Source organism: Trachurus trachurus (assembly GCF_905171665.1).
Source record: "Trachurus trachurus genome assembly, chromosome: 7".
Classification (NCBI taxonomy): Eukaryota; Metazoa; Chordata; class Actinopteri; order Carangiformes; family Carangidae; genus Trachurus; species Trachurus trachurus.
The window spans coordinates 7,075,556-7,098,892 of record NC_139901.1 but is presented as its reverse complement, the minus strand read 5'-3'; the positions used below and the strand labels follow the sequence as shown (position 1 = coordinate 7,098,892).

General features: G+C 41.9%; 1 protein-coding gene across 2 annotated transcripts in view; it reads left to right on the top strand.

Moving 5' to 3' along the window:
* prkcz (protein kinase C, zeta) overlaps positions 1–23,337 on the top strand; it is a 111,423-nt gene that overhangs the window by 31,633 nt on the left and 56,453 nt on the right. For both annotated transcript variants that reach the window (XM_083975941.1, XM_083975942.1), the window contains exon 5: positions 21,499–21,584. In XM_083975941.1, the coding sequence (XP_083832067.1) occupies positions 21,499–21,584 (86 nt within the window). The remainder of the gene's footprint in view (positions 1–21,498; positions 21,585–23,337) is intronic.

Sequence of the window (23,337 nt, the reverse complement as noted above, 5' to 3'; positions counted from 1 at the left end):
TTAGTGCCATTATTATTAATATCATTATTATCAGAAGTAGTTTATAAAGTTAGTAACCTGACTACGTCTCTACTGAGATCATAAACCTACAACATGTTTGATCATCAGATCAGTCTGACAGTGAAATCATTTGATCATTTTGAGGGTTGGTGTGTAAGGTCAGCAAATATACTGTATGTGATTCTTAAAATTTTGATGCCTTTGACACTAATCAACCAATAAATCTGCCATCAACAATGAACTGGTTCAGCATATCAGGTGTAAGATCAGGTGATTTTTTTTTAGACTTTATTTATTTGCACATATAAAAAAGAACAAATACATGCACATATCTCTCTTGGTAGGGAGGAAGATACGAAAAATGTGCAGGTGATGTCGGAAACCTGAAAGGCTTATAGAATGACCTCACCTTGACCTAACAATAATTTAAACAAAGTAAAGAAATAATATTAACATAATGTGCAAGGTAGAGAAATTAAAAAAAATTGAAAATAAAATAAATGAAGTAAATAAAACTGATAATAGTAAAAATAGTAGGAGTAGTAATGATAATAACACAAAATAAATAAATAAATAAGATATCAGCCAGTCACAACTGAGCCACATCAAAATATGTATTTCCGTGTGCATAATGGCACAAAATCACAGAATTATTTATATCGAGGTGAATGTCCAGGTCGACTGAAAAATTCCCTCTGTTTTTATCTCCACTCCCCTGGACAAAGGTTATGTCTATAAAACAAAAACAAAGAGCTAAAAGAGGCTAAAAGACCCTAACTCAAACTGAAGACATCTGCAGATTTTGGTGATAAATCTCTGTGTGTTTGTCAAGTCAAGAAACACCTTTCACCTTATAAAGACATCAATCCATTTTTAATGTAAGGATACTACAGCTTGAAATAACCTGACTTCTTGTGCTGCTCACTGTACTCCTGTTTTTATTAAGTCAGAGCTCAGAATAATCTGAATGATTAGGTGGAGCCTGACCTTGGGCAAACACGACATTCCTCAGTATCCCAGCTGATATTAGCATAGCTGAGATAGTTTGGGTTTCTCATAGAGTGAGAGTTCATCTGGATCATTGTAAACAGAACAGCAAGTCGTTGTTAAGCCAGTGTAACAAAGAATGTTATCATGCCGCTTCGTTGACAGGAAGACGCTGTGTACGAGCATCAGAACATTGTGTAACTTGTCACTGACGTAGTTCATATGTTGTCTGACATGGAGACAACACTTCTAATCAGAGCATAAACTTACTGTGACGGAATCAAGGAATTAGCTTCGGAGACTGTCCGTCTCTTTATTTTCACATCACCAACTGTGCATGTATGTAGTTCAGGACTTTTATTTTGTCACTTGTCCTTGTTTGTACACTGATTACATAATGCAGCGACTGTGTGAGCCATCAAAGCCAACCCTAACCCCCAGCAGCAGGACATCAGCCTTGGTCTCTTGCCCATCGAGGAATCCCTGATTTCCCAGGAGTGATTGCATTGAGCTGTAAGCTTCAAGAAGCAATGGACTGACTTCTCATTACGGTGTCCTAGTGAGCTGTGTGTACTGTGTGGGCCTGCGAGTCAGTGCGAGACAGGCCCCTGCACGCCTTGATGAAAAAAAGGAAAAAAAAAAAACGATTCTCTGGCCTCTGTGAGGAATCACAGCCGTGTGTGTCTGATGCATTCACATTATTACTACGCAGGTTAAGCTCCTCCTTTTCATATTCATACCTGTCTTTGCTCAAGTAACGTTCTCATCTTGGGACCCAGGAAATCTCTCTTTAGGAAAGACAACAAATGAAAAACGGTTGAGCCCAAATTAATTTCAGTCTGTTGAAGATGTAAAAGAAGCAGGAATTTGACATTTCGGTGTGATCTTCAATGGGGGGTAGTTGGACCTACGTGGATTCCATTTAATAAGCCCAAGAACAGGCTGCCTTGTGAATAACTCACCGCTTGACAGGTTGCAGCTGCGTCTCAGCCATACATCCTTTAGCCTCTTTAACTTTTAGTGCTCAAGATAGGAGGCAGGTTAGATTTCTCCTCTCGTCATAGAATTGGCGCGTGAATAAATGGCAGAAAATACTTTGAGGGTCTGGGTTAAGCAGGACCAATACAGAAAAATCTCTGTAGGCTGTGTGCTATAGTATTATGGCTGCAGGGTCAAAAGGTCATCCAGTGGTTCCGGTGGTGCAGGGCCTCTCTCTTATCTTTTCCTCAACACAAGTTGCAAACACTTTCCCTCCAAACCCAAACTGGCAATATCTATCCATCCAACAGCTCAGTCCAGAGCGAGATATCTCAACAGCTATTAACCAGACTGCTGTGGGATTTCGTCTTGCTTTATATATAGCCCCCAGGGGAAGGCACTTAATGATTTTGGTGACTTCTTGACCTTTCATTTACTGCCACTGTCAGGCAAGCATTTCCTCTTGACACCACACTGGGCTGCTGTGTGTACAGTAGAGGCTGTAGTGACAATACATACGTACCAAAAGTGAAATTAGAGTGTAAAAGTAAAAATGACTTTGGTGTCCTGATATTCAAGACTAGGCCAAACCTTAGTTTTTGTCTAGACCATGTCGTAGGCTATTTTCATTCTGCCTACTGTCAGCTGCTTTCTGCTCTATATCTGTTTCCTTCTCTCCTACTTTCTGCACAGTATTTTATTACAGTTGAATTCACAATGAAGTTTTTTTCTCATAAAAATGTTCTTCTGTTTCTGCTGTCAGATGATAGACTAAGTTTGGAATAGTGACTGAAACACAGCTTCAGTTAACTCCATGTTGCTGCTCGGTTGCTAACATGCTGATTTAAAAATTGAGACTCAGTCTATCAACAGAAGAATATTAGTAAGACCACGACCATCTGAAAGAAGTGTAAACTGGAAGTTGAGTTGAAGTGACACAACTAGTCATGGTTGCACATATTGAGTCAACCGTGTCTCTGCAGAGACTCGTGATTCAGATTGTGGATCATGATTCTATCTTAAAACAGCGTTATAATATGATGTTCAGGCCAGATCGCCCACCACCCTAGGCTGCAGTATGTTCAAGCAATCAATAACACAATGATAAGCACCCTCTGATTCAGTTTGCAGCAAGTCTTAAAGGAAGTCTCTTCAACTGCTAAATGTCCCAGGTGTCTTGTCTGCTGTTCAGTCCTGGACAGGTACAGTAGTTCACTGCAGGTTTATCAGAGCTTTCTTTTCTGTGAACAGATGCCTGTAGGAGTTGATCAGCTACCAGTCAAACCAGCAGTAAAGGTTGTGTTGACTACAGGCTGCATATGTATTTGTATACTATATAAAATGTTGATGTGTCAATACAACAGGTCCTGATGGCAGGATCTTTCTTAGTTTGTAGAGAAAAATAATCCAATGCAGTTCCCTCTACCACTACTAGATGCTCACATCCTCACCTGCTGGTTGATGGGTGTTTATTTAGAAACTCTTTCAGCTTCACAACTAAATATTCTAACATTTCTATGCTGAAGGCAGTGAAAATAATTCTTGGTTCAGTGACTGTCTAACAGATCTCCTGGGCAGTAAGAGAGACCAGACTGTGCTTCTGGCAGACTACTTACTGTATATCATTAGATATTCTCAGAGGATCAACACAATAACACAGGTGTGAGCTGAGCCTGAGAACTTTATGCTGTTCAGTCATAGTGAGTCGAACAAAAATGATGAAATCTTCGTGCGTGCTAGTTTGATTCATTCATCCCCCTGTGATAGATGATATAAACCCACCTGTACCACTGATGCAAGGCAGACATTATGGCATCTACGGACGGTATGTTCCCCAAGATGTAAACTTAAACACAAAGTAAACTGTATACGGTGTAAGATACTTAACTAAACGCCAACATTGACATTTACAACCATAATGTACCTCAACATGCTGATGTAGGCCACCCAGTAATGAAACAAGAAAAAATGAGGTGGCACCACCATGGAGGAGAGGCCTGTGTAGTATGCATTTCTATATAAATTGGACTCTTTGTTCCAGACAGAGGTCGAAAGGAAGGATTCATTCAGAAACCTAGGAAACAGATAAGTGTAGGTTTAGGTAACATATTCCTCTGGGGGGCGTCGTTTAGCTCAGTTTGTAGAGCATGCGCCCCATATGCAGAGGCTATAGTCCTCGCTGCAGCCGGCCCTGTATCGAATCCCCACTCAGGTGGCCTTTTGCTGCATGTCATTCCCCCTTTCTCTGCCTCCCATTTCTGTCTCTCTCTACTATCGATTAAATGGGAGCCCAAAAAATATACTTTAATAGAACAACATATTCATCTGGATGCAATTGATCCTTCCACTCAGGTCCTAGTGTTTGATGCCCTGATTCAGACCACTGATCTCAGCTTTGTGCAGTTCTTTATAACCACTTCTGATCTCGATTTCCAAATATTTGAACTTTTCTTTTGACTTAAAGCAGAAGTAAGCGGAATGTTTGTGTTACTGTAAGTCTTAAATAGTTATATCTTCTGACAGCAATCACTTATATAGAGTGTTTGGTCTGAAACACGGGTCTGTCAGTCACTCTGCTCTGCTGTAAGCCGAGGAGAAAACTTTCCTTGTATCCTACAACCTTTATCCAATGAGGAGAGAGAACGGCATAAAGGGGCGGTCCTCAATACAAGGGATGCGCGTGAATGTGGTGACGTAGGGACGAGGGCGGGGACTGCTAACTCCATCCGCTGATAAGAAGTTAGCCAAAACGACCGGATCGCTTACTTCTGCTTTAAAGAGGGTGTCTTTTGTATATGTACTGATTGCCGTTATCCACAACTGATACGACTTCATTACATTAGAATGTGACCTGATCTATTCTTCTTCTTCCTCTGTGAGAGTGACTTGGTTTCTGGAAAAGCCCAGCCAACAAAGTCAGCTGTCTGCTGAAAGCAGTGCTTTCTCCTCTCCTCCTATTTTTACTAACTGGGTTGGAACTAAACCTTTAAGTAACATGGCAGTTGTCTTATCCAACTTGAATTTGGGTCATATCACCCTTCAGATGAAGAAATGTTTTACTTAAGGACCGATGATTCAAACTCTCTTTAACCTGTGCCTCTGAGACCAATCCCCATCTCCCAAATCCGCTGGAAAGAAATGATTAGAGCTCTGAGAACTGGGGCATTTTAAAATAAGACAACCCCTCTGCTGGTTGGCTTTATGGATTGCAGTTCATTTATATCATAAGCTTTTTTTTTTTTCCCCCCTCCGACACATCTGATGGGTTAGCCCATGCAGCATATGACTCTCGGGGAAGAGCTTATGAGCTTACAGTGTATTGAATGGTTCATGCAAAATTGAAAGAGAGCTGTTCTTTTTCCTCCTCACAACAAAGATGGTGAGTCAGAGATGAGTTGAGGTGAGAGGAAACATGTTATACAAAGATAGGTCTGTCTTCCTGCAGGGCTGTCAGGAAGGTGGCCATGCTTCTGTACCAGAGGGACCAGATCAGGGTTAAACGCTGCTCTTAGAGGACATTAGTTGTAAAATACCTTCTGGTGATGAACCTGGGGTCATAGGGTGTCTCTTAGTCTTTTATAATCAGACAACCTCAGCCAAAGGTAATTACCCCCTGATTTAAGTGGTGCCCTGGCTTCAATGCCTACCTGAGTTCAGATACTTAATCATGATTTTTTGATACCTTTGGTAAATTAACTGCAATTATATGGTGCTTTAATAGTCTTACCAGCTATTAAAAGCACTTTACAATGGAAGCCACATTCACATTCACGTTGAATATATACTTCTCAAATCAAAATATTGTTTAAATGTTGGTAGCAACACAAAAACTTTGCCTACAGTAAGTAAGCTAAAAAAAAACCCAGATGTAATAAGATATAGTATAAATAAGTAAAGCATGAGTCATGTTTCAGTTTAACCGACACTCGCCATTCTGATTCGGAAGTTTGATATCCAGCATTCAGATGTTGTCTGATCTAGGCAAGTTTATACAGTATAGCCCGTTTTACACACAGTTTTTCTCAAAGGGCTTCACACAGCATCATAACAACATCCTCTGCCCTTAGACCCTGCACCGAGACATATATCCGGACACTCAAGCATCTACAGTATTATGACTTGCAGCCCAATGCATGATAATAATAAGAAATAGTGTGTTTATTATTTATTCCATGATATTATTTTTAAGTGTTCAGCACATAATCAGCACAGCCTTAAAGCCACTGGTCTGGTCTCTACCTCTGCTGCTGACCTCGTTCTGTTGTGCAGCTGGATTTGGAGTGGTTGGCATGTCCCACTATTGAACCTCTGCAGTGAATAGCGCTAGCCCGGAGCACATCTGTTCAGGAGGCTAATCCACAAAAGGCTGGTCCCTTGCATAATGCTCCCACTGGGCAACCACTTACGCTGGCACAAACAAGCCGCGCAACAATGCGGCCGCTCACGCCGGCCTCGGTGTGGCCACATGCCGAGCAGAGAGAGAGAAGGACCGCTAAGCTGCTACGTTGAGCTGACTCGTGTTTGAGTGCTGTTAACTGTCTGTGGCAGAGCCGCTGGCCTCATTTCAGAGGCCTCTCCCCGGCTTTTCCCCTTTGTCTGACTCTCCCCTCTTTCTTACACTGATAACCCCTCCTCATCTGTCTCCTCTGCTTTCTTCGTCTCATATATGTCTGCCATTTACTTGCATTTGCCCTTTAGTCTGCATTCCTCTGCTCAGTGAGTGCACCACATGCCTGCCCAGGTTATCCTGTTTTTCTTTGTTGTTGTTGATATTTTGATTCCAAAGTATTTTGGTACAAAGCCCTGCAATCTTACAGTAATACAGTAATACAGAACAATGGTCTGTCAGTGCTTTATAGACAAAGGGTTTAAAACTCTATCAAGAGCAGGAAAGCTAGGATTTAGTCTGGCCATTAGGATTTAGGATAACTTTATTATATGTTGTGTGTAGCATTGTGGGTTTTTAAGTGTGTGTTATTCTGGCTAAGTTGACCGCGTGTGAAGCACCATTGTTACATTTCAGCACAAGCCACACAGTCAACCTTTGATATCCAGTGAGGGTGCATGCTCTCAGTGATTAGACCAGTGATTCCCAACCTGGGAGCCAGGGCCCACTGGTGGGCAGCCAAGGTATTACAAGTGAGCTGACAAATCATTTACAAAACAGTATGCAGCACTGTAAACACCTTGAGAAAACAAATCCTTGCAAGGTGGGTCCTGGCGGGCAGAGGTCGGAGCATGGCTGGGCATGATGACATCACAAAGTTGCAGAAGTAAAGGTCTGACGGCTCAGTTTCTGAATACAGCCTGTGTGCGTTTCTCTGTGGACTGAACACTTTGATACTTTTACAATATTAATATAAAATCTAAACCAGCTTTATAATCTGAAAAGTCTCACTTTATAAAATTTTGAATCTTGAAGAAATAATTTATTCTAATTGTAGTATTGTAGTAATGCATATAGTACCATATTATGGCAAGTCTGAGTATGTCCAGCCAACAAGGTGCAAATAAAGTTGGGTTGAAATGAACTGAACAGAATATGTGATAGTGAAGGAAGAATAGGTTTCAGAATTAGAAGGGAAATGTAGTGTAGTTCCTCCAACTGTTTGATCATTGTGGTGAGATGGCATCAAGTGTGAAAAGCTAATATTTTAAAACCTATGGAAAACACTATCGCTACTTTCAAGAATGTGAAAACAAGCTGCGGTAAGGCCTTAAAGAGGAGGATGTTTGTTTGAATGAAGTTATCTGGTGTGGCTGAAAGGACCGCGTGTGAGTGCCAATAACCACACAGAGTAAAGAGAAACGTCTTATCTCCACTTCCAATCGCTCAGTTCCTCCCAGTGGAGAACCTCTTTAAAGCCAGGCTGCCCTTGTTTTCTGATGGATCACCCTGCTCCCAGTCACAGCGACTGTCCGTTCAGTGTGAATCGGTGCTACACTACACCACCTGCTCCTGGTAGCGCCGCTGATAAAGTTAAAAGGTGTTGAAAGTTGCTTTGATAAAGCTGTGGGTCCGGCCTGGAGAGCAGCCTTCCACCCTCACTGTGAAGGAATGCAGAAAATGCTTGCACAACCTCCCCGGTATTGCAACACTGGCGGGCAAGGATAGACATAAATTTGTCCAAGTCTGTGTTTGGCCGGGGGAGATGAGGAGAGCTCTGGGTGTGCCTGTATATAATAATAACAGTAAATAATCACTGTTTTTTATGGTGGAATTTACTGTACTGGGTTTAATCATCACGTCATCCACGGCCTGAACTTGACTGAAGCTTCTTCTGGTTTTAGTTCTGATGATTTATATATATGAATTATGAATACTTCACTGGATCTTTGAGGTCAATCCTGCTATTGGTATTTAAGAGTTAAATATCTAATGATATGTGGGTGATAATATTTTAATTTACACAGTCACATAGCACAAACAAACAGTCTTGATACAGATCAATTAAACGTATTATGATACATTTATATTATTAAAAAGAGTTGTGACATGGATACTGAGCAGGACTTTTTACAGCTGAAAATAAATATCCCAGTGCTCTCTGGTGGACAACCTGAGTAGTAGAGACATTTTTTTTTACATGATCTCAAACCTAGTGTTACAGTTACTTTGAGTTAAGTTGAATTTATACAAATAAAAAGCAAAATGCTTTAGCATCAGATTCTTTAACAAATACATAGAAAGCAAATATTGAAGGATAAAGTCTTCTACTATCAGTTTCCTACCCAGAAGGCTCACTCTTACAGTATCTTCCTGCTTTACTTGTATTTTTTAAGCGTGAAATTGAATTTGGTTTTCCATGAATCCAGTTTTAAAAAAGAAAGAAAAAAGGCCATGAAACAGGCGACTTCAGGTGTTACGAAAGATTTAAGATTTAGTCTCACAGTCTGTGCTGGTGAAACCCAGCCAGTATGTGCCTCCATCACAAAAACAAACAAATACAAATCACAATTAAAGGTCATTTTGTTGTTGGTTCCATCATTCATTTCAAAAATGATGTTTTCCATTATTAGTTTCAACCCAGTCATTCGATTTGTTATATCCTGTAAAGGTGGAACTTGAAAGCACCACTGATTTTCGTCTTTAAAGACAGAATGACTTTGCTAAAGCAGAGGTTTTATTTTTGGCATGAAAAACAAACCCACAGGGTGGATGGTGGCAGTCTTCCTTGTTCTAATTTCAATATACAGGACCTCTGCCTCACACAGGACAGTGCAACATTATAGTAGATGATCATCTGTAGGTGATGCGCAGTCGCCTACGGTTTTCCCAAGAAAAACTATAAATGGTCCCAGAGACAGGTGTTGAGGAAGGTGTAGCTGTCATCCAGGATGTGCTCCAATAGGCACAGAACGGCCACTAAAAATAGTCCACAAGGTTTAAAATCAGGTTAAAAGGAGTTGTGTGCACAAGATGCTGCTGTTCAGTATCATCGGTTCAGAGACACTTCTGCCATCTTGTGGGCAAACGTGATGCAGCTGCAACATGGAGCAGACGGTGGGTTCCTCAGACTAACCTCAGTCATGTGGTGCGATCCTTATTCAGACAAGCACATGAAGATTTTTTTATTTGAGCGGCGTATTTCAGTATTTGAAATGTTTGCATAATCCCTCTGTGAAGTGTACTATCAGTAGTGTGTGCGGTGTGACAGGAAGATGAAGAGAAGCAGCCTGTAGGGGAGTGAAGGCAAATAAAGAGGGAGGGGGGGGGAGGAGAGAGCGACACAGAGACACAAGCGAAGCTGTTTGGTGAGAGCAGGAGGAGGAGGAGGAGGAGGAGGAGGAGGAGGAGGAAGAGGAGGAGGAAGACAGGATGAGGAGAGGAGTGGTGGAGGAGGTACTGGAGACTAGCATGAGATCCAGGGAGTGAAGGCGAGGAAGCGGTACCATTCAGCTGGAGGGATGCTGCTCACGCTGCTTTTCTACCTTCGAGTCAAAGGTAGGGGGATCTGGGGTCAGCGCGGTGGGCTCTGCCTCGGGGAACAGGACGGTGTTAGTTCACCTGAGGTCTGTGCAGCGACAGACACTCAGCAGAGAGGTTGCATTGGGAGTGAGTGAAGTCAAAGTAGGCTGCATTGCCTTTTATCTTCTGTAAGCGATGACATCATTAAGTATCAGCCGGTTAAGGATATAGGTTACTCTGCTGAGGCTGGATTCGTCTTTTTAATGCTAGTCATTTAAAATTGCTTTACTGTCTTGTTGCATGCATCCTTTGGGTTAAATACAAAGAGCTTGAACTAGATTCATTCTCCATAAGGTCAGCTAGACTCCATAGTAACTGTTAGTGTGTTTGGTCTTCACATCAGCAGCTGCATCTAAATTGAACATCCCCATGTTTTTCCTTGCTGGGAGCATGTGAGGCTCTGCTCTGTCATCTGCAGACTGTCAGCCCTGACAACCACTGCCTCTGGTTTGTCCTCAGTACCAGAGCAGCTGATTAGGATCTGTGTAACCTATTTACATCCCTCAGTCTTTCAGTCCCCCCCCCCCCCCGGGGAAGTGACCAGTAACAATGTTATAGTCAAGAAACTGTATGTCTCTCTCGATTTAAGGACAGTCTGGCTTCTGTTAACCACTCCCAGGAGGCTGAAGCAGTGCTCTACGTATTTATGGATTCAATCATGCAAATGAGTTATTTAAAATAATAACATCTGCCACAGAGTGAATTATGTTTGAAAACACAATTATTGGAGCTATTCAGAAAATAAACTAATATACTATCTGCACTTGATAAGCTTAGAGCTGATTATTTTTAGATTACACACAAGATGGATCTAGTCAACAGAAACACATATAAGCTTCAAATGAAAAGCAGTGAAGATCTCTGATTAATGAATTTACATTCTCTATTTGTTTATTTATACTAAATCAGGACGTCAGATTTAGATGTATAAATTTCACTTCAAGTGAGACCCTAGAGCAGAAAGTGAAGTGATGAACAAAAAGAAATACTAATTGCAGAGATTCAATTTCTGATGATTTAAGTATGTAACCGGGTATGTATTTCTCTAAACAAACATAACAATAAGTTAAAAATTCAAATACACAACCAGATAAAATGTACTCATATTTCATATTTATGCAATTGCTGTTAAAAAGAGTTCTAAAAGTAAAAAAAAAAAAAAAAAAAAAAAGGGAAAGAGGGATAAAAAAAATAGTGAAAAATTAAGCTACATGATAGTGACAATATTTGTTCAGCAGAATAATCTTCACTAATGAACAAAACTTTACACCACATCTACACCACAATCACACAAAGTTAGTAATAGTTTGTAAGAGTATAAACAGAATCAGGCTTTAGAGGTGGACTGGTCAGTGATCAGTTTTGTGGGATGATGTTTAACATCTCCAACAACCTTTTTAGTCTCATTTAGACACTTGTTAGTAACCGTCTTTTTTTAAGAGATGTAAAAATTTGAAGAAGTGACAATATATTTACTGATTATTTTGTGTGTTGAGCTTGCGTTCGCCACAAATTGACGTATTGCAGCAATCTAACCAAGAAGCCCCCAAAAAACCTGTCTTCAGGATGAGGGCACCGGAAGTGCTAAATTGCTAACTCATTTCTGGGTGGTAGGACTCCTTCCTGTGGCACTCCAGACACTGACCTCCCTCAGGGTCTGAAGTTTGCACAGATGTTATCACATGAACAAAGTTCCATGCTTTGATGTTATGTGGTGAAAATACTCCTCAAGAAGCACATACAGTAAGAAGACCTTGAGTAAAATGTCTTGTGTGGTCAAGCAGATAGTCCAAAACCCAAAGAGACTGAATTTTCAGTCATGCAACACAAGCAGCAGCAAATCCCCAGCTGAAAGCAGCTAATGACTCATAAGATTTTCCATCAGCCCATAAACTGAGTCATTATTTCAGCTTTACGCTGCAATCAATAACCTGAGGAACTGGTTTCATGTAGAAAACTGTGATAAGTTAAAAAGAAAACACCATAGCTGAGGTATTAGAAACGCTGAGGTCATGAACCCACACCACAGATGTTCTGAAGTCTCAAAAATCTTTTATTCGGGTTTTTCATATTTTATTTATTCACACCACTGGTTGGATGTTTTCTGAAGGTGAAGGTCTAAATGCTGTTTCAAAGCCCGCTCAACGATCTGGAGTCTAATTCTGGAGGGAAACTGCGTCTTCAGATATTTCTGAAATCATCATCATCTTTTTACTGCAGCATGTACAGTAAAGCTTCCAGAGACTTGACCTCAGTGTTGCCCAGAAACACCAGTATTGAAACTTTAATAGTTTAGGGTGGATATTTTGGATTATCTTGTACCTCAGAAATGTGTTTTTGCTTCATTTTCTGTTTGTGAACCTTAATTCAATACTTTGAATTATAAAATAAAGCAATAATAAATAAGCAAATAAAAAATGTCCCTCTGACTGTTGAAAAACAAGTCAATAGATTCATCATTAATGTAATTAATTCTTAGTTGCATCGGTGCAGATCTACACAAAAGACACAATAACCAAAGAGGAGAATGTAAAAAAGATTATATCTGGATCGTCAGCTGTCACTCAGAGTTACTGGAGGCCGTTCTAAACCAGTTCACCTGTCAGTCTGACATGAGATGGAGACAGAAGAGGCAATAAATCACCACGTTCAGCCAGATGATCGAACAAACCGTACAAGACAGACCTCTCGTAGTCATCACACAATTTTCTCCTCTCTCACTGAAGGAGTGTAGGTGTAGAGGAGCCTCCTCAGTAGATGATTGATCAGTCTGCCTTCTCTCACATTTTAGTGGATGGGCCTGTGGTGTTCAATGTCTTTTTGCTTTTCTGATTTCCAAACAAAAAGAAGAACAAGCCGGCTGTTCAGCGACAGAATCATGTTTCAGTTCTGTATCTGAATAAACATTGTTAATGAGATTTGAAATTGTACCAAGTAAGATTGCTTTCTGACTGAGTGTGGCTTGTCTGAGGCAAATAGAAATATTCCAGATGCTTCCGTATCATCTCTCTGTATTTAAACGTGCGTGTCTGTGATGTTTCGTAGGCTCGTAGATTACTGCAGATGTTGCACAGATTCTCTTGTTGATTATATAACACCACTGATTAGACTTGCATCTCTAGATCACTGCACAGCTTTTATTTAGTATCGGTGCGTGTGTTCAGAGTAAATGATGAGAAATGGAAACAGCAGCTTTACGCCTGTGGCAACTCGAGCTGCGTTGTGTTAAACTAAAATGCTGGTTAGTTGAGGTCATGATCAATCTGTGACCTTAACACAGAACTGTCAATACACACACATACATGTACACACCATTACACTACAGGGTGAGTGGTAGTGGATGTGCTGATTGAACACTCAGATCTCAGTTCCCCAGCAGCAGGACTGTTTGTGGTTAATATTCAGATGGTCAGGAATCAGTGACGCTGAGCTGACGGACTTTCAACACAGTTTCCAAACTTGCCAAAGTTTGTGTAAGTGTAATCGCCCAAAAGCTACGCCCTAGATTTTCTTTGGTGTATGGACCTAAATATTTGATGATCAGGTCACAACGTGCACCAAGAATACTTCATCAAACTTCCTGACCTCCCAATGTTCCTGTGAAAAAAAAAAGACAACACAATCATGAAAAAAAGAAACTACATGGTGACCTGCAGTTTTCAGAACAGGCCACTACTAATCCTTCACAGAGCTGGGAGGAAAGTGGCCACATTACATGCACACAGAAATCTGACGGCAGAAATCACACTATGTAAATACTCATGTCTGATTATATAAGAGACGAGGCAGTAACACACTTAATGTTTAAGTGTTTGAATCAGGCACTTAAACATGTATAGCAGATCATTAATAGGGATGTCACGAGAGGATTGGAGTCCTCAGAACTGAAGAGAGTGTGACTGTAAGACAAGGACATGGACAAGGAGATGAAGCAGGGGAGATAATGAACAGTAATTCAAAATCAGAACCCACCACGAAACGTGAGAAGTAGATTTTTATTTCTAGTGTGAAATTGAGTGTGTGTGTAGAAAGTTAGAAATGAAGACGTTAAATCAAAGGATAGAAAGCAGCAGTAATGTAGTGTTTGATGTCGTCATATCACTCCATCTTCAGTAGGGCTTTACCTTCAACCTTTGATCTGGGTTCATCAGTATGGGGCTCACAGCAGCTGCATAAAACACCTACTAATCAAAAAGAAGAGAGTTCCGGAGGGTGATCATCATTTTATCATTATTTGCCTCTTGTAAAAATAAAAAATAAAAACATTAAAACTACAACCATTGCTATAGCCATTGAGATATGACTACAGTAATGCTAACTATATAACAAGTATTGTAACAGTGACACCACCACATACTCAGTATATATTTTTTCTGGTAATAGCCAGTTGTCACCTCAGTGCTCATTAATGATTATTATTCAGGTTCCCTGGCTGTAACAGAGGGGTTTTCTACTGTCGTTGTATTCATGCTCTTAATGACCAACACAGAGACCCATCGCACAGATCGGAGGGACTGAGAGACGTTCGCGTTTCATCTCCCACACCTCGGCTCCCGGTGGTCCGACAAGGATGTAGAGCTAACACGTGATGGATCCGTTGCCATGGCGTCACCTAGAGCGGCTGACTCATCAGCATGTGACACTGACTTATCTGCGACCCAGGGAATCCCACACACACACACACACACACACTGACTGCGTGCCCGTCGTACAGTACTGTACGTCCATTCCTTCGCGGTCACTTTGAGAAAAACCCCTGCGGTCCTCATAAATCTCTCCACCACTCCTAAATCCGGATCTAATTCCAGTGATCCCTAATTTAAATTGGACTTGTTTTGTAATTTCATGCACTTTGCAACATCCCAACCCCCCCCACCCCCTTTTATCTGAAACACACTGATTAAAAGCACAAGTGAATAAATGCTTTAATTAAAAGTCCATCTAACAAAGTTAGTCATGCCTCTGTTGGGCATCCCCTATCATAGAGGTCTAATTGTGTCTGAAGAAGCCTCAGGGCTGTTTCATTGATGCCTCTCAGCTCCTTTGAAAGTAGAAGCCTGTAATAACCTTGCTTTATATAATGGCTCTCAACAGTTGGCAGCAGGAACAGAGCGTCCAGAAAATAACTTGGCACTTGGCAAAAGTTGACAAGTGCCGTGACAGATATACGTGCAGCCACACACACTGCTGATTGCTGCTGCTCATTGAAAACACACAGTACAGTACGGTGCACTCCCAGTCCTGTGGTCGTTTTTTTTTTTTTTTTTTTTTTTCCAAAGGGTAATTGAGGCGGGGGGCGGGTGTTGTTGGTAGAAACTTGTATGCGGCTACTTCCCTCTGAGTTAGAGGAACAATGTCTGGAAATGAGTCAAGCCCTTGTAAATGTCCTGTCCTGGAGGGACTTGGTAGTACCACCCTGTTGTCCCGCTACACGGCTCCAGCACCAGCAGGCCCTCTGCTCTTCTTTATACCTTCCACGGACAAAATGGCGGGACTGTGCGCGTTGGCCTTTGCTTCCGGAGGTGTAGTATTGTGTTTTGATGTCATGGTTTTACAGAAGCGCTTTGACTTGCTGTGCCTGCTCTGCCTGTTTTGTTCCTTTCGCTCTGTGTCTTTCTTAACTCTCATTCTGGCACCTTGGCAGTAAAATGGGGCAATGCAACACTCGTGCTTCTCCAGAGGGGCATGTTGTAATAGGTCAGCTGCTTGAAGGTCTGATAGTGGAGTGCGAGCGGTGTGTTGTTTCAGCACATGTCTGAAGCGGTGGTGGCGTTTCTAGTTCCTATGGCCTTCAGGCTGCTGGGACGGTCCTAGCAGGATGTAAACGAGAACTGATCCACCCTCCCTTATCCAGACACTGATTTTTAATTGGAAGCAGTAAGAAATAACATCTGTTATAACCAGAGGGGGATTTAAGGCGCTGCTGTTATCTATGGGAAAAGCATGGAAGGATGGATGCGGCAAGGAAATCCCACTGGTATATTTATCTTTAGTTTTGTTTGACACTGACTGATGCTGAGCCAATATTGTGGCAGTATTCACATCATCAGGACAACTTGACTTTGAGGAGAAGTTACTGGTCATCACACGTTGCTCCTGGTTCCACCTCAGGTTTGACATCACCTGCACCAGTGACACTCTGGTCAGTGTGTGATTTCATACTTCACATCGGGCTGTTATAATAGATGTTACCTAAAACCTGGTTTGTGCTTTGAAGCTAACTTCACTCATGAAATGATAACATTTTTATGGAGGTTCAAAAGCCAAATAAAACCAAATAAACGTGAGGTTAATTAGACTCAGCTCTGACAGAAAAGCATCAACACTAGCAGGATTATTCTCCACCAATTAAAGAAGATCTGATCAAAAGATCAGGAATAAAAGTCATTTCACTCTCTTTTTTTACTTTCTCATGTGCTGAGGATCAGATCAGAGTACACTCAGTGTAATTAATCCCTGATATGTTGACAAGAAGGGTGTCTAATTGGCTTCAAGTCTCACAAAATATAAATAAATAAAATATTACATATTTGTAACTAAATGTGCTAGCTGAAGTTACACAAGAACGTATATATCCATATAGTCTGTTTGATGAAAATCTCAGTTTATCAGCTCCATCAGGACTGCATGGGTGTGTTTCTGTCTAACTCTGCTGGTAATATAAGCAAACAACCCCACAGCTATCATCACATCTTGCTTTAAATGTTGCTGAACTCTGATTGGTGCATGAAAATGTATGACATCACCTTTTCCTAACTGGGCCCCACCCAATATACTGTAAAGCAGTTAGAAAAAAAGTTCAAAAAGTCATGGCAAAAATGCAAAGCGATAAACCTTCTCAGATTTTAACATGTTGATAGTCTAATCTAATCTATTATACAGCTAATCAAATCTATAAATATTGCTGATTCAGAAAAATCCTTTCAGTTTTGCTAGATTTATTGTTGCTTAATCATTTCATTCATGTAGTAATCAGTCTATGAGTGATAATTTATCAATTATAACAGATCCCAGACTCATCTTTAATAACAATATTGACTCTAGTTCAAAGTTTTGTCCTGTTTTCACTTCAGTGTTTTTCTATGGCGTAGTTTATACTGGTCATGATGCTACACAGTCAACTGCTGCCTCCATGGTGACAGGTGAAAGAGCAGAGAGCATCAAGGGAACATGAGAGACTCAGCTACATGTTTGAACCTCAGTCAGATCCACGCGTAGATGAGGAGTATGTTGTGACAAACGCTGGTTACCAGGGACAACCAGGTAGCTCACCTGGTGGAGTGTGCAGTATTTAGGTCTTGTCTTCCTCAAGTGTGGCCTGCAGGTCAACCGCTCTTCATCTCTCTCTCGCTCCCTCCCTCTACCTGTCTCTACCTCACTGTGACTATAATAAAGGCAACAACACAGAAGATCTAACTTGAACCAGTCTTCCATACATCAGCACTCTAAAGACACTGAGCTAAGAGGTGCAGTTTACCACTTTGTCAAAACATCTGTTGCACATCTATTATTTAATCCCATACACTGTATTTAGCATCTGATGTGGGCACCGAGGACGTGTAATATGACGCGTAGGTTCACAGACTCGGTGGGCACATCGTGTCGTTCCCGGCTCCCTGACTCAACCAGTCTGGGTGCAGAGGAAGAAATGTTGGGTAACTATGGAAACACAGCGTAGTGAATCTCCAAAGGCAGGCGGCACTCTCCTTCAGAGGCCTCAAGTTAACAGGATTAGAGGGAGTTCACAGATGAGACCCTGAAGAGCGGGGCCTCTTTGTGTCGTCCCCTTTGCTTCGCTTTCACTCTGATCTCCGCTGCCCCGACTCCGATACAAGAATCACAAAAACATTCATCACCAAAAGATGCATGGCTTCTCAGGGCTGCAGAGGTCTCTATGGACATTGTACTTCTGTTACCATCATTTTTGCTGCAGTGCTGCCCTTTAATCCCAGGCAGTACCTCATGTACTGACTGTCTGGTACTCTGTTAAAATCCCATTCTCTATGGCTGCTTATTTGCATACAGAGATCAACGCAACTTACATTTTGGCTGGGACTAGACTAAAGCTGTTCGTCAGTGTTGCTGGCCAAACTAAGGCAACATTAAATATGTATGTGTGTGTGTGTGTGTGTGTACTTGTAAAGCTATACATGTAAGGACCAGTTTGAGTTTTAAACCATCAGAGTGAGGACATTTAAGGAAAGTGAGGACATTTTGGCCGGTCCTCACTTACTCAGAGGGCTGTTTGAGGGTTAAGACTTGAGGTTATAATTAGGTTAAGAGTAATGGTTAAGGTTAGGCATTTGTTTTGGATGGTTAAGGTTAGGGTAAGGGGCTAGGGAAGGCATTATGTCAATGAGTGTCCTCACAATGACTGCTGTACAAACGTGTGTGTGTGTGTGTGTGTGTGTGTGTGTGTGTGTGTGTGTGTGTGTGTGTGTGTGTGTGTGTGTGTGTGTGTGTGTGTGTGTGTGTGTGTGTGTGTGTGTGTGTGTGTGTGTGTGTGTGTGTGTGTGTGTGTGTGTGTGTGTGTGTGTGTGTGTGTGTGTGTGTATAACATACAGCCTACAGTGTACATCTTTAGCCATGAATATTGAAAATCTTGCAGATTGCAGACGATAGACAAAGATGGCGATCCTTTTCTTAAATGACGAAAACGATGTGAGGCCCCGTTTGTGTTAAAACCATCTGGAACAAGAGTTCACCCCAGGGCATGCAAATTTAAACACAGCTCTGCACCCACTGCTCAAGAGATCCCAGTACAGCTGATATACAGTATGTTCAACTTGACTACGTGCAGCGGCACGAGTCGTTTCTCAGAAGAGCACGGGGTTATCGTTGTCAAGATATACTTTTATTTGCAGACAATGTCATCTTGACATCCTCATAACAAACTAATAATAGCTGGCGTGTGGTGGGCTGTGGCTACCATAGCAACAGAGGCAAAAAAAAAAAGAGAATGAATGAGTGGTGGAGGAGGATATCAAAACCGCACCCATGACTGGAGCAACCAACCAGACTGGAAAACCAGTTGAGACAGGAGGGAGGATGCTGGGAGAACAGCTAGTGAATAATGAGTGAGAGTCAGGAGGGCAGTGGCTGGCGTGGTTCACCCAACCACATGGTGTTGGGGATGATTGTTATGGCTGATATTTGATTGATTTGTACTGTATGATGGGACAATACTGCACTCTACTCAATGGCTGTAAAGGGACGCTACCAATTTATACTGTAGGTGTCAGCCCTGTGTCAGCCTGTGAAAATAATCAGGATTGATTGTTGTTGAGTGTTGTTTATAATAGGAAAAATATAGAAATAAGAATTCAGCTACTCTTGATGCCCGCTGCTGTTTTGCTGTGTGACAGTGCATCAAATTAAATTGTTCTACTCTCAGCTCTGTCTTACACAACACCCAGAAATCAAAATTTCCTGCCGCTAATAGAAATACGATGGTCGTCTATCATCATTTCCCACAGTAATCGCTGTTAGCTGTGACACTTTGTTCACTCTGAACCATGACTAAGTATATAAACAGCAGACATGATGCATTATGGTTATACAAACAGCTCACTGGCCTTGACAGGAGGGGTTAAACCTCCAGTCTCAGTGCTGTCACACAGACGAGCCAGGCCATTATGACCACTCACAGAGATAATGAATGACGCTGATTATGCTGTTAGAACGGTACACGACGAGCGCTGGGATGTAATTAGACTGTAAGTGAGCGGTGGATTCTCATAGTCGGTGTGTAGGACGTGGGGGGCTGGAAAGACCTGAGTGACTGTGACAAGCCGTCATGGCCAGACACCGGGGTCACAGCAGGGCTCCTGAGTCTAGTGAGGGTAGACTCTGAACCAGAGACAGGGTGTTGAATATGGCAGTCCATGAGTGCAGATGGTTCAGGTGTGAAGAACCACAGGCCACCTACTGTAGAAAGGTTCTGCAGAGATAAGAGAGAGAATCCAGGCTGTGGTGGTTTACAGCTGTTTTGGTGGCACCAGTATTTCAGGTTTGGTCGTAATGTAAAATTCAGTTTTGAGAAGATTTGGTAAAACTATGGTCATTCTGACTTTTCCTACATTTGATAATGGCTGAAACTGCTTTAGATAGTGTTATTGTAGAAGTCGTTTTTTTTTAGATGCTTTCTTTTAAATTCTTATTTCTTTTCCTTTCTCGTTCTTTCTTTTTCTGTAGTACTTTGAGATTGTTGGTTCAATATAAGTGCATTACAAATCAAATTCATTATTATTGTGTTATTATTATTAAAGCAGAAGTAAGCGGAATATTTGTGTTAATATAAGTCTAAATAGTTATATCTTCCGACAGCAATCACTTATATAGAGTGTTTGGTCCGAAACACGGGTCTGTCAGTCACTCTGCTCTGCTGTAAGCCGAGGAGAAAACTTTCCTATCCTACAACCTTTATCCAATGAGGAGAGAGAACGGCATAAAGGGGCGGTCCTCTCTGTGTGTGCAGCCAAGGGATGCGCGTGAATGTGGTGACGTAGGGACGAGGGCGGGGACTGCTAACTCCATCAGCTGACAGGAAGTTAGCCAAAACGACCGTATCGCTTACTTCTGCTTTAAGATTTTCTTTTTAATTTAGTGACTGTGCCTCATTTGTCAAGTCAAACCTCTGCAATGCAAGATGATTGCATAAACAGATTCACTGTATCCATCATGATTCATGTGTTATGTGGAGTCCATGGCAGGAATGGTTTTAGACACGAGCTACATGTCAGATCACATCACCTGACTGAGTGGATGAAAACATCACTTTAACACAGGAGGAGTTGTGTGAATCAACAAACTGGCAGCTCTCCGCTGTGTGCCCTGATTTCTTCCATCCACTTGTAATTCAGGAATTGCAGAGAAACTTTTAGCTAAACTCAGGAAACAGAAGTACTGTACATGTACTGTACATAGGCTTTATAAACTGGTGGTCCCACGATTTGGTTTTTAAAACACAGACTCGGTCCAAAGAGAACAGAGACAGGAACATCACCCTGAGCAGAAACACACTCAACTAATCTGATTTAAAAAGAAAAGGTCAGGTATTTATCCTCAACCTTAGTCATGTCTTTACATCTAGCATCATCATACTGAATAATCACAGCCTCATCTTGATAAAGATGAATGAAGGTTTATTAAACTCTTTGTTAGAGGGTGTAATGCTTCCTAATTATAAACTTGTGTTTAATTTGAGGACAGAAGCTCCCAGCTCCAACTCACTGCTAGGTGCCTGTTTATTCTCTGCAGTGTATTAATAGCTGACTGCATGCTCTTCTTATAAATAGCTACAGCTACACCTTCACAGTCTTGTCTGAACTAAAGACTTCATGGAGTTCATTCATCACCGGGAGTGAAAGAGAGGAAGGAGGGATGGACAGAGGGAAGAGCAGGATGAAGAGGGAGGGTTAAAGAAGGGAGCAGACTTCTTCTTCTACACTTTTCACCCCATCTGCTCCCCTCCCCTCTCAGTGCAGCACACCTCCACCCCCCCACCCCCCTCCGTCAGTCCTTCACCATGCGGCTACTCTACAACTGTTTACTCTCTCTTGTAGAATCGATCTATCGCCGCGGGGCCAGAAGATGGAGGAAACTCTACCGAGTCAACGGGCACCTCTTCCAGGCCAAGCGCTTTAACAGGGTGAGTGTGGAGCACACACACACAGACACACAGACACACACAGACACACACAGACACACACACACACACACACACACACACACACACACACACACACACACACACACACACACACACACACACACACACACACACACACACACACACACACACACACACACACACACACACACACTAACTGATGTCTTAACCAAGCCTCAGTCAGTTCAGTTAAATCATCAATGTTTATTTCTAGTGCAGGAAATAGGTATTTAATCTTCTCTAATAACTCATAACTAACCAGTTTTCCTGCACCCACATCTGTGCATGGTTGTGAATCTGTGCGTCAGTGTCTCTCTGCTTGTGCGTGCAGTGTACAGTAGAGTCTGTCATAAACATACTGCAGCTAAATTATATATGACAGGTAATCAAGTCACCGCTCCAGCTACGCTATCTGGATATTGATGCATATTTCATGGTGTCCTACTTATGGCTTGTTTAGCGGTTGTCTCATATCAGCTCTCAGCTTCATGCTACACACACACACACATACACACTTACCTGAATCCACATCTGGCCTCTCATCATCTCTCTTCCAAGATGTTAAAGGGCTGCACCTGCTCACTCCCCCTGCCTGTTGGAGAGGAAGACTCGAGCATTAAGTGTTCTTACTCCCTAATGCTAGATGTCCACTGTGGATGCCAGACAGAGAGAGACGTTAATGCTGTTTCGAACAGGTCCTAAGTACCTAATGTGTCTCCTCTGAAGGGGAAGAAAGAAGATCAGGTTCTTGTGGTGGGAGAACAAGGCGGAGTCTTCTCCCTTTTGTGGAGCGCGTTCACTTGAGACAGATTGTATCGATGATTTTGTCCCTTGTTTAACAGTTGAAAATTTAAGCCGAGGCAGCTTTTAGATGAACAGCCAGACAAAGAACATGAACAGTACAGTTCAGTCGCCGTGTATCAAGACTCGCCGGGAACGCCTCAGGAGAGAGGTCGCTTCGTTTTCATTGCAGTGGGTAAGAACTCAGTTTCTCTCGGTTCATTTTACAATTAGTTCAACACTTGCATTGTCAAGGTTATTGAAAACGCAGAAACACATTTACTACTGTACAAACAGCTCCAATAAGGCTTGCAGGCAGACGGGCTGATCAGCAGACAGACGGGTACACATGATGGTCTGGCTGATCACCATCAGCTGTAACAACAGCGTTGGGAGCAGCTCAGCCGACTGAAGGTCTGGGGGTCAGGAAGTTAATCAGCAGGGGGGCTGCTGATCATTGGCTTCAGGGACTAACATCTTATAAAACACTTTTTTTTTGTGGCACTCCAGCCTGTAGATATCTCACTGCAAAATCCAAGTCCCAAGGGAAAGGGAACTGCTCAAGGTGTTGAGGATCAGAGAGGAGGCAAGACGACTGAGAGGCAGGAAGAGAATCAGGGTTGTTTAAAAAGTCCTTTAACAGTCCAGTTAAGGGACTTTGTCTTCAGAGCAGCTTCTGTGTACTACCTTCTAGCAGTGATGGGAATAACGGCGTTATAAAATAACGGTGCTACTTTTTTCAGTAATGATTAATCAAAAAAGTTACTGTTTCCCTGTTTATAACGCTACCGTTACTGACAATAAGATGCGCCGTTACTTGACTCAAAAAGGCAGGCTCTGCGACGTAATTAATTACTTTTATAATGTTGTAATTCAGTTACTAACAGTTACTTTTTAGGGAAAGTAACTAGTAACTATAACTTTTTGTTTGTTTGTTTTTGTGTTCAAATTT